The sequence below is a fragment of the Notothenia rossii genome, assembly GCF_949606895.1.
Source record: "Notothenia rossii genome assembly, chromosome: 4".
NCBI lineage: Eukaryota > Metazoa > Chordata > Actinopteri > Perciformes > Nototheniidae > Notothenia > Notothenia rossii.
The window spans coordinates 90,512,496-90,525,985 of record NC_136902.1 but is presented as its reverse complement, the minus strand read 5'-3'; the positions used below and the strand labels follow the sequence as shown (position 1 = coordinate 90,525,985).

Here is a 13,490-nt window from a genome sequence, read left to right as displayed (position 1 = left end):
GCAGCGCCCCCCCCCCCCCAGATCTGGCGCACAAATCGACCGCCTGTGCCAGAAACCGGCCCTGATCTTCAAAGTTACTTAATTCATCCAATAAATGTAGAAAAGTAGGCTAAAAGTGCAAAATTGAAGGTAGCAGAAACAGGTTTGACTACCTGAAACGTGTACTTACCTGCATTAATAAATGTTCTTAGTATTTAGTTAACTTGTATATGTTAAGAAAAGGCTGTTGCTGTTTTGTATACAGAGTAGAAATGACTCTTCTGCATAATGACATATTTTTGGATTTTCTACATCCACTCGACGTGATCCTGCGAGGATTTATGAATACATGTTCAATTCCTTTATCAAGGCGAGGCATATTAATATGACACACTTTAACAACAAGGCAATCCAACTGGCTTTACAAAAAAATATTAAAAGCATCAAGACAAACACATAATTGAATGACATTTAAAAATAATCTCCATAGAGCCAAATGAAGCTCTTTTCAAAAATGATTCAGTCCCATGAGACTCCTCTGATGTAACACATGTCTCACTGTGTGGGTTCGGATGCTCTAACAGGAAGCAGAGCATTAGGAAACAGTGACCAAATGAGTGCGTCCGGATGTTTCTGACGTGATTACAACCAGTGATGGGAAGTCATTATTAAAATGATACACATTAATGGATCACTGATAATAAAATATATTTATTTTTCCGAAGATGATGATAATGAGTGATTTTGGTTTTGGTGCTTTAAGTTTATTTTAATGCATACTTTGTCTTTAGATTGTAAAAGAGTATTTCTATATTTCTGCAGTACATACTAAAATGTTATATGAAAACTTCTTATAGGCTGCTAAACAGCATTGAAAGCAACAACAACAACAACAACAACAACCCATTAAAGGGACTCTCCCCCTTCCTCTGTATGGATGAGGAGTCACCACCATTACATCATCCATTATCCCCCCCCCCCCCCACACACACACACACACACACATACACACACACACACACACACACACACACACACACACACACACACACACACACACACACACACACACACACACACTGCCGATCATTATATGACCGCTTTTTATTTTAAAACCACCTATCTATGCAGCAGCCTGTTCATATTGCATCAATATGAGTGTGTGTGTGTGTGTGTGTGTGTGTGTGTGTGTGTGTGTGTGTGTGTGTGTGTGTGTGTGTGTGTGTGTGTGTGTGTGTGTGTGTGTGTGTGTGTGTGTGTGTGTGTGTGTGTGTGTGTGTAAGGGAGGGAGGTGGGTGATAATAACAACACTGTCCGCGGGGATGATGGCGTTTCAATGAGAGGAGGAGGGGAGGGGGGGGCGGCGGGAGGAGAGACGTGCACCGTCATCAGCATCTGTCCGCGAGCTCCCTTTGTGTTCACCGGAGAGCGCGTGCATGGCGAAAGATGACATGGCAGAGGTAGATGTGGCTCCTCGCGCCGCGGCGGAGCCCCCCTCGTGCGCCGCTGCCTTCCCCTACGAGGAGTACGAGTGTAAAATCTGCTACAATTACTTCGACCTTGACCGCCGTGCTCCTAAAATCCTCGAGTGCCTGCACACCTTCTGCGAGGAGTGCCTGAACACGCTCCATCTGCGCGAGGAGCGGCCATGGCGCATCAGCTGCCCCGTGTGTCGCCATCGGACCCCCGTGCCGGATTACCGGATACAAAACCTGCCCAACAACACCAAGGTGACGGAGGACTTCCCGCTGTACATGGACTCGGACCCTCTGCCTCAGGACGCGCTGCCTCCCTTCCCCCCTCCGCTTCACCCGGCTCTCCTCGCGCTCCGCCGGGAGGAGGGCACGTACAGCAGCGTCAGCCAGGCGACCCCGTCCACAACCGGCACCGTGTCCACCGCCACCACCCTCTCGCAGGACTCGGTGCGCTACGACAGCTGTCAGAGCTGCAAGAGGGTGGCGCTGACCACCGGCTGCGTGTGCGTCATCTTCTCCTTCCTGTCCATGCTCGTGCTGCTGTTCATGGGCCTGATCTTCGTGCACAGCCACAGCACCCCCCCTTCGCCTGCGGGACCCATCTGCCTGTCGGTTGCGAGCATCCTGGCCATGTTCTCGGTGGTTGTGACATGGCTCATCTGCTGGCTCAAATACAGACCGGACCACGAGACGGGCCGCTCCTCCGCCACCAGCAGTTCGCGCAGAAACGCCTGACTGACGGCGGGCTGAGGCTCCCTCTACTTTTTATATAGGAGTGAATATCGTCCAAAATGGCCTTTTTATCAGTATTGTAAACACCGTGTTGTGTGGCCGACATGATGACCCCTCGATACTCTCTTTTCCTGAAGTGGTGGATTGACAGTGAACGCTCCTGTGGTTGCTTTGATGACTGAATGTGAATTTATTTCCTGGGTTTCCCTCCTCCCCCCCCCTCGCCCCCCCCCCCCCCCCCCCCCCACACTATCCTGCTTTATTATATGCATATCCCACAATGCCACTCACTGTATGATAAACTGTCCACTCTCATAGCTCAACAAAGCACTGTTGTGTTGTACAGATGTTTGATCACTTCTGACTTTCCAGGGGGTGGAGTTTGTTTTTTTATGGAGGCTTGTATGTTTATGTGAGAAGCCTCAAAGTTATTGGGTTACAAAAGAAATGTAAATAGTCCGGATCAGCCTTTTCTTGGAGACCTTTCTAAATGTGCAAAGGCGTCATTTCTGCTGGGGAAATGTCCCTACGGCTTTTTAAAAGTTTAATTTAAATATGTTTTGAGAAATAGCGTGCACAAAGAAATGTAACAGAGACCTCTGTGTCCGCTCACACTGTCGGGTTATGAGAACTCAAATGATGCAATATAGACATGTGACTAATTTAAGTAAACTTTGAATAGAAAATAGGCAATCAAACATCCCGCTTTGTAGAAGCAGGGCACAGGCAACGCACTAGTTAAAGAAAAATAAGTAAAGAACGCTAAAAGAGCATACTGATTCTAAAATGACCTCAACACTTCCACGCATTGATAAGAAACTTTAGCAAGACGTTTCCAAATGTCCATTTTACATCTCTCTCTGCTTTGCTCTTCAATGTAACGTTTGTCGGGTATGTGACATTGAAGAGCGAAGCAGTCTTCAGACGTCATAAGGTGTTTCTAAAAAATACTGTAAGCATTCATTACTGAATACCCTGTTTTTTTTTTTAAATCTGAAAGAAGTGTCCACACCACTTTTCAAAACAAAGTGTCGCCCATTCATGTGCCCCAGCGGCTCCCGCAGGATGTTTTCTTTGACCACTGCACATATTCCAGGTTTTTCAAAGCTTGTGTTTTTGACCTTGTGTTTGGAAACGTTAGTGCATGATCGGCTTCTGAAAGGCACTTTTGCAAACATAATTTACGTTATGTCTCATTGTGCCTCGCCTTGCTGCTTCATGAAGTAACCCCCCCCCCCCCCCCCCCCCCAGTTGTCCAAATTAGTGCATCCAGATGTTTTGGGCGAACAGTGTTAAAAAAAAAACGACTAAATTACTTTACTGAAGTATAGGTACTTTTACTTTACTGGAGCATTGCCCTTTCATGCTACTTAGCCTCCACGACAATTTGGAAGATCTTTTACTTATTTCATTTTCTTCACAAGTTCATTTTTAGGTTATGTAATTGGATTACAAAGAAACTGTAAATAGTCCACAGAGAAGTGGTGAGTACTTCTGGTTCATCTTTTTCAATGAGACCTATCCAACCCAAGCTGATTCTGCAGGATGTTTTCTTTGAACACTGCACACAGTGTTTAAAGCTTGTGATTTTCAACTTTGATCATGATAGAAGCCCATGCACCGGCCACAGGGATTACCTCTTTCTGTCACTTAAACAACGGAAGATACAAAACAGGGTTTCCGACATAGAGCTGCCTCCCAGACCTGGCACCTTTTACACTTAAAAACATGTGTGTTTGCATCTGAATGGTCAGAATAGATACCTTGGTCTACTTGATGAACAGGGATAGTATACAATCCAACTTCTGTTGTTTTGGCTGAGGCAGACATGCTGAACAGTTCTGGTGTCACTCTGTTTCCTCTGGGGTTTCCAGGAGTCATAATTACCTTTGGAAACATGAGCTTTGTTGCTAAAATTAGAAAAAAGGCATGTGAGAAGAGTTGTGTTATTTCAGTATCTGCGATAACACACAGATCTAATTCCCCTTAAAACCTTTACACTTTCAATGTTTTCCCCTTCAGAAGGACAATGTATCTGAAAGTGAAATCTGCTCCTTATCACACAGTGTTTTGCAAGAAGAGGCCCATAAAGTGGGCTTCTTGAGTATTATGAATATTACTGTGAAGCGTTGGTAAATGTAATCGTTGCGACCTATACAATTATTAATGTATTATTCTGCAATATGGCTACAGGTGACACCCTACTTGTGTTGCAGTGAAACACCTTGACAGCCATGGAGCACTTGTTGCACTCCTGTTTCATGTTTTGACCCCCCAAACTTCCTTTTTAGTGTTTGATATCAAATTGTGAGATGCGTTTGACACCATAGTGGTTTTGCACTTGATGCCCTTTCACACTGATGGTACCCCCACCTCACTGCAAGAGGAATAAACCAAAACAATTCAATATATCTCCTAACCCCCCCTCAATCTGCTTCAATCATCCTGCTCAACCCTTCCCTATCTTTAAGACGATGCACTTTCACCCTCTTATTTGACACAAGTAATGGGGTGTTAAACTTTTGTTAAATGTAAGCATATTTATTTCAGAGGACCTATAAATTGTTGTTGGTTTTTATGAGACTCTGTGGTTGTTGTTGAAACGTATTTGCACAGAGAAATGTTCCTTATGTGCTGTTTTACATACATAAACACATTTCAGTAATAAAGGAAACATTAATATCCTTTGCTTTGATAGTTTTGTTTCAGAGCAGTGGGCTGTGTTTTCAATCAATCAGCCAACTAATCAATCAATCAACCAAACAATTGACTGCCAGACTAACCGACGGACCGATTGACCAACCAAATGATTAATCAGCCAACCGACCAATTAACCAACCAATCAATCAATCAATCAATCCAATGACTGACTGACTGACCGAACAACCGACCAATCAACCAATCAATCCAATGACTGACTGACTGACCGAACAACCGACCAATCAATCAATCAATCAATCAATAAATCAATCAATCAATCAATCAATCAATCAATCAAATGACTAACTGACTGACCGAACAACCGACCAATCAATCAATCAATCAATTAATCAATCAATCAATCGAATGACTGAGCGACCAACCGACCAACTGACTAATCAACCGACCAGTCAACCAACTGACCAATTAACCAATCAATCGAATGACTGACTGACCGACTGATCAACCAAACAATCAACTAACCAATCAACCAACCAACCAACCAATCAATCAATCAATCAATCAATCGAATGACTGAGCGACCAACCGACCAACTGACTAATCAACCGACCAGTCAACCAACTGACCAATTAACCAATCAATCGAATGACTGACTGACCGACTGATCAACCAAACAATCAACCAATCAATCAATCAATCAATGGAATGACCGACTTACCGACCAACCAACCTAATGACCAATTAAACAACCAACCGACATGTTAACAAACCAACCAACCAAACAACCAAACAATCAATCAATCAATCAATCAATCAATCAATCAATGTTTATTTTTATAGCACTTTTCATACACACAAAGTCACACTAAATGCGTCACAAACCAGAAGTAATAACAAAAATGACAAAACCAGTTCAAAAACAGAGCATATAACTTTGTGATGAATAAAAACACCTGAGTATTGAACTTGAATAAACACAGAACTGAACATAACAAGAATACATTTAATCCAATTAAACCTACGTTGAAATGGTTTGCTGTTAATGTATTTACTCATGATTAGGCTCATGTGTATTTAAACACAACGAAACACATTTTTGAATAGGAATCACATTCAATGTTAAAGCATTGCTTGTGTTTTTCCAGTGCTTGAGGATTATCTGTAATGCATCAAATATGCCCCCTACTGGTTCTCAAATAATGCTACATGCTATAAAAACCTTTCACAGAAGTGGAAGAAGTTCTCATGTATTCTACTTTGAAAAATATACTAATACTACAGTGTAAAAATACTCAGTTACAAGTACAAAAGTATTAGCATCAAAATATACTTCGAGTACATGTACCATAATGTAGTATGGCCAATTTCAGAATTGCATATATTACATTTTTGTGTTATAATTATTGATGCGCTAACTATATAGTATACTTTATTTACCAAAAGTACTAATAGTAAACGTAGTAATAAAATAGTTTAGAAAAATTATCTGTTTCTGGGGAATGACATATGCATTGTTTTGATTGACTAAAAGTATGAATGTATGTAAAAAGTACAAATACTACAGTTTAAAAATATTCAGTTACAAGTTAAAGTACAACATTGAAGTCAAAGTACAAAAGTATAAGCATCAAAATATACTTTAAGTACCATATGTACTTATTATGTAGTATTTATTTACCAAAAGTACGAATAGTAAAAGTAGTAATACCATAGTTTGGAAATACTCTGTTTCTAGGAAAAGTCATATGCATTGTTTCTCTTAAGTAAAAGTATGAATGTACCAAAACTAAAAGTACTCTTAATGCAGAATGTCTGTTTTTAAATGCACCTATTCCTCTACTTTAATCTTCAATAAACGTAAACACACTTTCCAATAACATCACACACACAGATTTCCCGCACTTTATTAATCAACCCATTCAACACGAGCTGTTTCCCCTCAAACAGAAGAGATACAAACCGTTCCATAACCAAAGATTTATATTCGGGCCACGAGGCAGGAGTCACATGCTCCATATATTAAAGCCGTCACATTATAGCTGGCCCTTTTTCATACTCTCATGTTATTCAGACAACACTGAAGCCTTTTGTATCAGAGCGTGGCTGTAATTTCAAATCAGATACAGATACACTGATTTCTGGAGAATAGTTTGAGACATTGTTTACAAATTGAGTCCAAACCCATGTTTTCATGAAGTGGCGAACATCTTCTCTTTAGACATTAAGCTCAGCCTCTAAGCTGTTATTGAGTAACACATGCATTATAGTATTTTATAGAGTAAGGCCACTTACTGTATGACCTTTGATGAATATTGGACTCCTGACCTTCTTGTTGTCCAAGGGTCAAATTTAAACCGTTCCCAAATGTATTTATGTCGGGATAAAGGTTTATTTTATGTCACTGCCAGAGAAATAACATGTTTGCTTGTATACTATGTTGTATATGATCACTTTCATCAGTTTTGGGTTTTATTCAAATTTAAGCTGTTATTTACACCCTATCCGTTTTTAACAGTGCGCTTAAGACCTTCCTTTTTGATAAAGCTTATAGTTAGGGCTGATTAGATTCAGCCCCTAGTTTTGCTGCTAAAGGCTTAGACTGTTGGGGGACATCTTACTTCTTCCGTCTCTCTGTCTGTACCTCTCAGCTTCCCAATAACCCAGCTTCCCCCAAATTTCTTTTTGGTGTCTATCTACGCCGGGATCCTGAGTCGTGGCTGACCCTGAGTCCTGGATCCTGAGTCCTGGACTTCGAGTCGTGGCTGAACCTGTCTCTGCGGTCCTGCCTGACTCTTATCATACTACTTCCCTGATGGCTCCCACAAGATTGTTGATATCCTCGTGGATTCATCTTATTATTATACACACATGCATTTCCTGACATTTGGTCTACCTATGCTGTAAATGTATTATCTCTTTGATTTACACACGGCATCTATTGCATGTCTGTCCGTCCTGGGAGAGGGATCCCTCCTCTGTTGCTCTCCCTGAGGTTTCTCCCATGTTCCCCTTTAAACTGTGGGGTTTCTCTGGAAGTGTTTCCTTGTACGATGTGAGGGTCTAAGGACAGAGGCTCTAAGGACAGAGGGTCTAAGGACAGAGGGTGTCGTGTTGTCATCCTGATATTCTGTACAAACTGTGAAGTCCACTGAGACAAATGTAACATTTGTGATATTGGGCTATATAAATAAACATTGATTGATTGATTGATTTAGTGCTATAGTAACACATGCATTATATTATTTTATAGAGTTCAAATAAGGCCACTTATAACCTAAGATGAAGGTCCTTGGGTCCAATTTGTTCCCGAATGTTTTTATGTCGGGATAAAGGTTTATTTTATGTTAGTGCCAGAGAAATAACATGTTTGTTGTATATGTCTAAGTATGATCACTTTCATTAGGTTTGGGGTTTTATTCCAAATGATAGCATCTGTGGTCTTTTAGGGGTAAATTATGAAAAAATCGTTCAACATTTTTTCCTTTTGTAACTCAGAAATGAGTTTGGATTTTGTGGAAATGAGATCCATTTACTATACATTTCTAAAAGAAGAATACAGCTTGTGCTAATAAGTAGGATTACAGTTGCTTTGAAAGGTGGTAACATAGATTAGGAAGACAAAATAAGGGTTATCCTATGTGTTTGTGGAAAAATATTGCATATTGTGTTTATCTGTATGCTAGACAAGACTTTTTCTATCAAGATTTTATTAATAAAACATTTAGCCTACAGTCCGTTTATAAACAAGCTGAAATAAACCGTCCAATCGTGCAACAAGCTGTTAAAATAAGCTTTAACCAACTTCTGTAATAATTTACTGTTATATTCCAATAATGTAAAATATTCCAATTATCACCAAACATTTGTTTTCTTTGTTTAAACTTTAAGCTATATATAGTTTTTCATGTAATGATCTTGTACAGTATTCTTACTCCAGTCAAATCCCTTACATGTGTATTTGTTTAAGATATTGTTTCTGTTGTTAAAAAATATCTAAATACTCCTGGAAATAAACTGTATGAAAGTGATTTGATTTGATTTATTTCGAATGTGTACACAAATAATACAAAAATGTAACATGAGAATTATCATACAAAACAAAATGAAGCATGAAGTGTCAAATTGATATACAAAAATATTACTGATTTTAAGTTATGTATAAACAAATGATCTACTCAATTACACATCTGAAAAGTTATATAGAGAGAGAGATAGAATCAGAGACCCTCTTTAATGGTCTCACACACAGCGAAATGTGTTATCTGCTTTTAACCCATCCTAGTACCAGGAGTCTAGTAGGAGCAGTGGGCAGCTATTGCACAGCGCCCGGGGAGCAATGGGAGTGAGGGGGGAAGGGGCATGCCCGGTGCCTTGCTCAAGGGCACCACGGCAGGGCAGGAGGTGAGCTGGGACCTCTCCAAGTAGAAGTCCACTCTCCATGTTTTAGGTCTGGTCGGGGACTTGAACCGGCGACCCTACGGCTCACAGTCCAAGCCCCTACTGATAGAGCCACTGACAGGATAGTGATACATTAAGTCAAGGGAAAAGCAAATTAAAATAACACTGTATCACCAGATAATATGACATCGTTAAAGTTTCGCCCTGATTTCTTCCACAGTACATCATAACATACATTATTATATCTTATTATTAAAGGGCCTATCCCAGCTCCGTTATTTCTGCACGAGTTATCACCAACACGGGGTGCAAAGTCGACTAATTGACTTGACAAATGTGTGTGTTTGTGAACGCCCGCCCGCCCCCCCCCCCCCCCCCACTCGCAGCATGTCATGCAACTCATTTATTTCTCATCAGGAGAGATTTCTGACTCTGAATTTCATCCTCCGGTAATGGATTGGCCACGCAGATTCAGTGTCGCTTTAAAGAAAAGGCCGAGGTATGCATCATGCCTGTCTCTGTTTCCCATTTGCCCTTTTCTGTTTTCCTTTCTCCTGCTTGGCTCTAATATCCAATTTCAAAAAAGATGACTGACTCCCCAATCGTCACGTTTGTACGCACAGAGGCTGGCGGTGTCCTTCTTTATGAGGAATAAGACAAAAGCAAAGCAAATAGTATTTATAATAATTTATTCTGGGACTCAAACTGCTCAAAACACGTGTTAGTGGCCGTTTGATTTATTCACATGAAGCCTGTTAGCCTAGCTTTCAGAGTTGGAAGAAGTACTCAGATTTAAGTAAAAGGAGACACACTTAATTCTATAAAAATACTCTGTTGCAAGTAAGAGTCCTCAAATCAAATACAATAAATCATAAATACCATAAATAAAGTACCAAAACAGTAAAAACACTCAATAAGCTGGTTATATATAATTAATTACCTGGTGATTATTGACGCATTAATTTGTTCATCATGTGGTAAAGCCGGGGCTTCTATAGATATTTTAACCGATAATTGTATGTCAATGTTTACCTATAAGTGGATTTTGATTTTGTATCAGCTAGTAATCTGAATCTGTGATGTAACTGAAGCTGTCGGAGAAGTGTATTAGAAAGTACAATCTTGTTACAAGTACAATTAAACTATTACAAAAGTTACTTTAGTAAAAGTGTTGGGATCAAAAAAACTCAAAGTACAAACTCATTATGCACAATGGACATTTTTATGAATGCATTGTAATTATTAAAGTGTTCATCAATTTGATTTTGCAGCTTGTAAACATGGAACTTAATTGAATGACTTTGTACACTGCCAGATATCTTAATGCATAATAATTCATTAGATAATATATATTTTTTAATACATTTGAACCTGCAAAGTATTGTTAAATAAAGGTAATGCAGTAAAAAGTATAATACTGTCTCCCAAAATACTGGAGTACAACTACCTTAAAATCAACTTCATTACATTGCACTGCTCTGTCACACATGATACATCAGTGATAGACAAACTCCAATAAGAATCATTCATGACACCCTCTTTATCAGGTGAAAGCCCCCCCGTTATTCCTGCTTATTTTAAACCCCTCACCCCCCCCACCCCTCCTCTCTCTCCATTGTCACCACGCGCTTTTAGTTTTTAGTTACATTTGAAGTGCGCTTTCCTCCAAAGTCTCTCAAAGAGTTGAATGTTCATTGAAACCTGCTCAGCCTGCTGTGCGTGAATGAAGGTGAATGACAGGGACCCCCCCCCTCACACTGTGTTAAACCCATAGGTGAGTTTGAGAGCAGGGGAGGGGGGCAAAAACGAAAAGGTCAGATCAGGTGTTGGGGGGGTTGCAGCTTTAGTTTTAGCACGAGTCTTAAAGATATCAGGGGTTTCCTTGCAGAGAAACTTAACTCACATTTCCACCTGCGAGTTACAGTTACTCCATGTCGGTTTGGAGCTTTGTTCATGAATCGATATTTAACCGTTTAAAGCAAAAAGGCTTTCTGATTCTGATTCTGATTCTGAATGTGCTCTATTTACCTGGACTGGAACACACTACCTCATGTTCCTAATGTTTTTCATTTCAATTCAAACCATACACGGAACATTCGAGGCTACATGTGCACGAGTCAATGGATGAACAAATGACGTGACCATTTCACGAATTCACGCGAGACTTGGTTGGTTTATTAGTTTGTTGTATTATAGCGTAGTCTAACTTATTCATTTATATTTGATATTGTGTGTTGTATCAGAGTCAGGTTTATTGCCAGGTTGGGTTATTAGCAGTGGCGGACTGGCCATCGGGGCGTCGTCAATTTACTAGCGGTATTTACTTGCGGTACCGAGGTGGGCCGGTCGAGAGTCCCGGGCTGATTTGTAGTCCCAGTCCGCCACTGGTTATTGGGTATTTACTGAATTTGCTTTGGTTGTTCAACGCAGAGGAAATACATGTCTATTTAAAAAAAAAAACTATTATAAAATTAAAACAATTAGAAGGTAAGAAGAGCAGATGCTTATATATCTGTCTACTGTTGATGTGTAATTATTTCTTAACTTAAAACAAATATATTTTTTTAGTTGTGTAGAATAATGCCAATAACCTGCTGCTATATAACAAACATAATTTCCATATCAATAATGTTAATCTACATGTATCGGATATAAGGAAGGGTCGAAGCAGCAATACCTTTACTGTTTATTAGAAAATAAGTGATTCTCTTTTTGTATTGTATTGAAGTTCAAACCCAAGTGTTATTATTTCAGATTGGATGAATAATTGCTGTGTCATGTTTTCATCACTTTCTTTTAACACCCGGGTGTCACTAAAACTCCAGAGGAAGTGTCAGGTGATTAATATACCTTTCAAAACAAACAAAAAACATTGAATCACTTATCAAAAAATATAGTGGTGCATACATGAGTGCAAAGACTTTTCGCTGAAGTAGAACCAGGTTTTGTTTGGCCCTCTGGTTCAGTGATTGATCAGGAACTAAAGGATGCTCACGAGTACTTTTAAAGACTTCTCCATTCTGCTTTTTGGGCGCGCGGACAGCATTGATTATTAGACATTTTGGGGATGAACCCACACACCCACCCACTGGTCCATATTGTTGCAGCAGAGCCTCAGACTGGCTTTACGGCCGCTGGCGTCGCGCCCTGCTGAGGCGCGCGACCCTCAGACTGATCACACAATACATTCCTCGAGCTGCACACACTTTTAGCACCATTTGTGTCACATATGAAGCCATGGGGGGGGGTTGACACAAATTAGGGGTCGTGTGCAATGGCATGCACTATACGCCAAGTTTGCAGATGGCTTCAAGCACAGGTTGGCGAGAAGAGGAGAAATAGTGGAATATCGGGGTTTTGGGTCAATTTAGCGTAGATATGTGCGAGTTCTACCTTTTGAGTTGTTGCTTCATTTGGCAGCTGAATTTTTTATTAATGCCAAAGACAGTACAGGTGTGGTTTTATATTAAGGATGTGATAGGAACAAGTCAATGAAAACAGTAATTAAAAAGAAGGAGATGCAGGAATTTAGGGCTAATGATAATTACATTTGTTTGAAAAAATACATTACACTTTTGTAGTTGATTCATAAATAACCCTTTCTGCCGATAGATTCTTAGGTTACAATAAAGGCAATTATAATTCAACATCTAACAATCAAAAACTCAACAATAAATATTTTAAATGCTCAGTTTTAGTTGGGACTATTTTTGTAATACTTTATTTTGAGGCTGAGTTTATTGCTGGTGCTGCTTTGGACATTTCTTTGTTTATTTAAATAATGTTGTCCACTTAATTGACACAAGGAATGTCATAAGCATTACTTAGAATAATGCTTTCATTGTCTGTTTAATTACACTGTGGGGTATCCTATTTATTTATGCACTCTTTATCTCGTTCATAACTTAAATAACACTTATTTATTTGGAATTCTATATGTATTTTATTGTTGGTCATTGCTGACTTTTTGTATTTGTATACACCTATGTTTTCCCATGTGTCCTTCTTGTAAATGAAGTAGAGGAATGGGGAGAACACATATGATTATGAGTGTATGCATTCAAACAGTTTATTATAAGCTTGAACTTGCATTGGTCTTATCTTCATGTTTATCCTTTATTATTATTATTTATTTTTTTAATATAGAGGGGAAAAATACAATTAATCGAAAGATTTACTGCATGTGGCTCACAACAGGCTGTCCGTGCAATATAGTAATACTTTACCAAATGAACCAGATGATTT

At 39.6% G+C, this 13,490-nt stretch overlaps 1 protein-coding gene across 1 annotated transcript; it reads left to right on the top strand.

Annotated features, from left to right (window-relative positions):
* The first annotated feature begins 1,058 nt into the window (after nucleotides 1-1,058).
* rnf228 (ring finger protein 228) lies at nucleotides 1,059-4,870 on the top strand. Its single transcript, XM_079675941.1, has one exon. The coding sequence runs from the start codon at nucleotides 1,416-1,418 to the stop codon at nucleotides 2,187-2,189; it is 774 nt and encodes a 257-aa protein (XP_079532067.1). The 5' UTR covers nucleotides 1,059-1,415; the 3' UTR covers nucleotides 2,190-4,870.
* The last annotated feature ends 8,620 nt before the right edge of the window (nucleotides 4,871-13,490 follow it).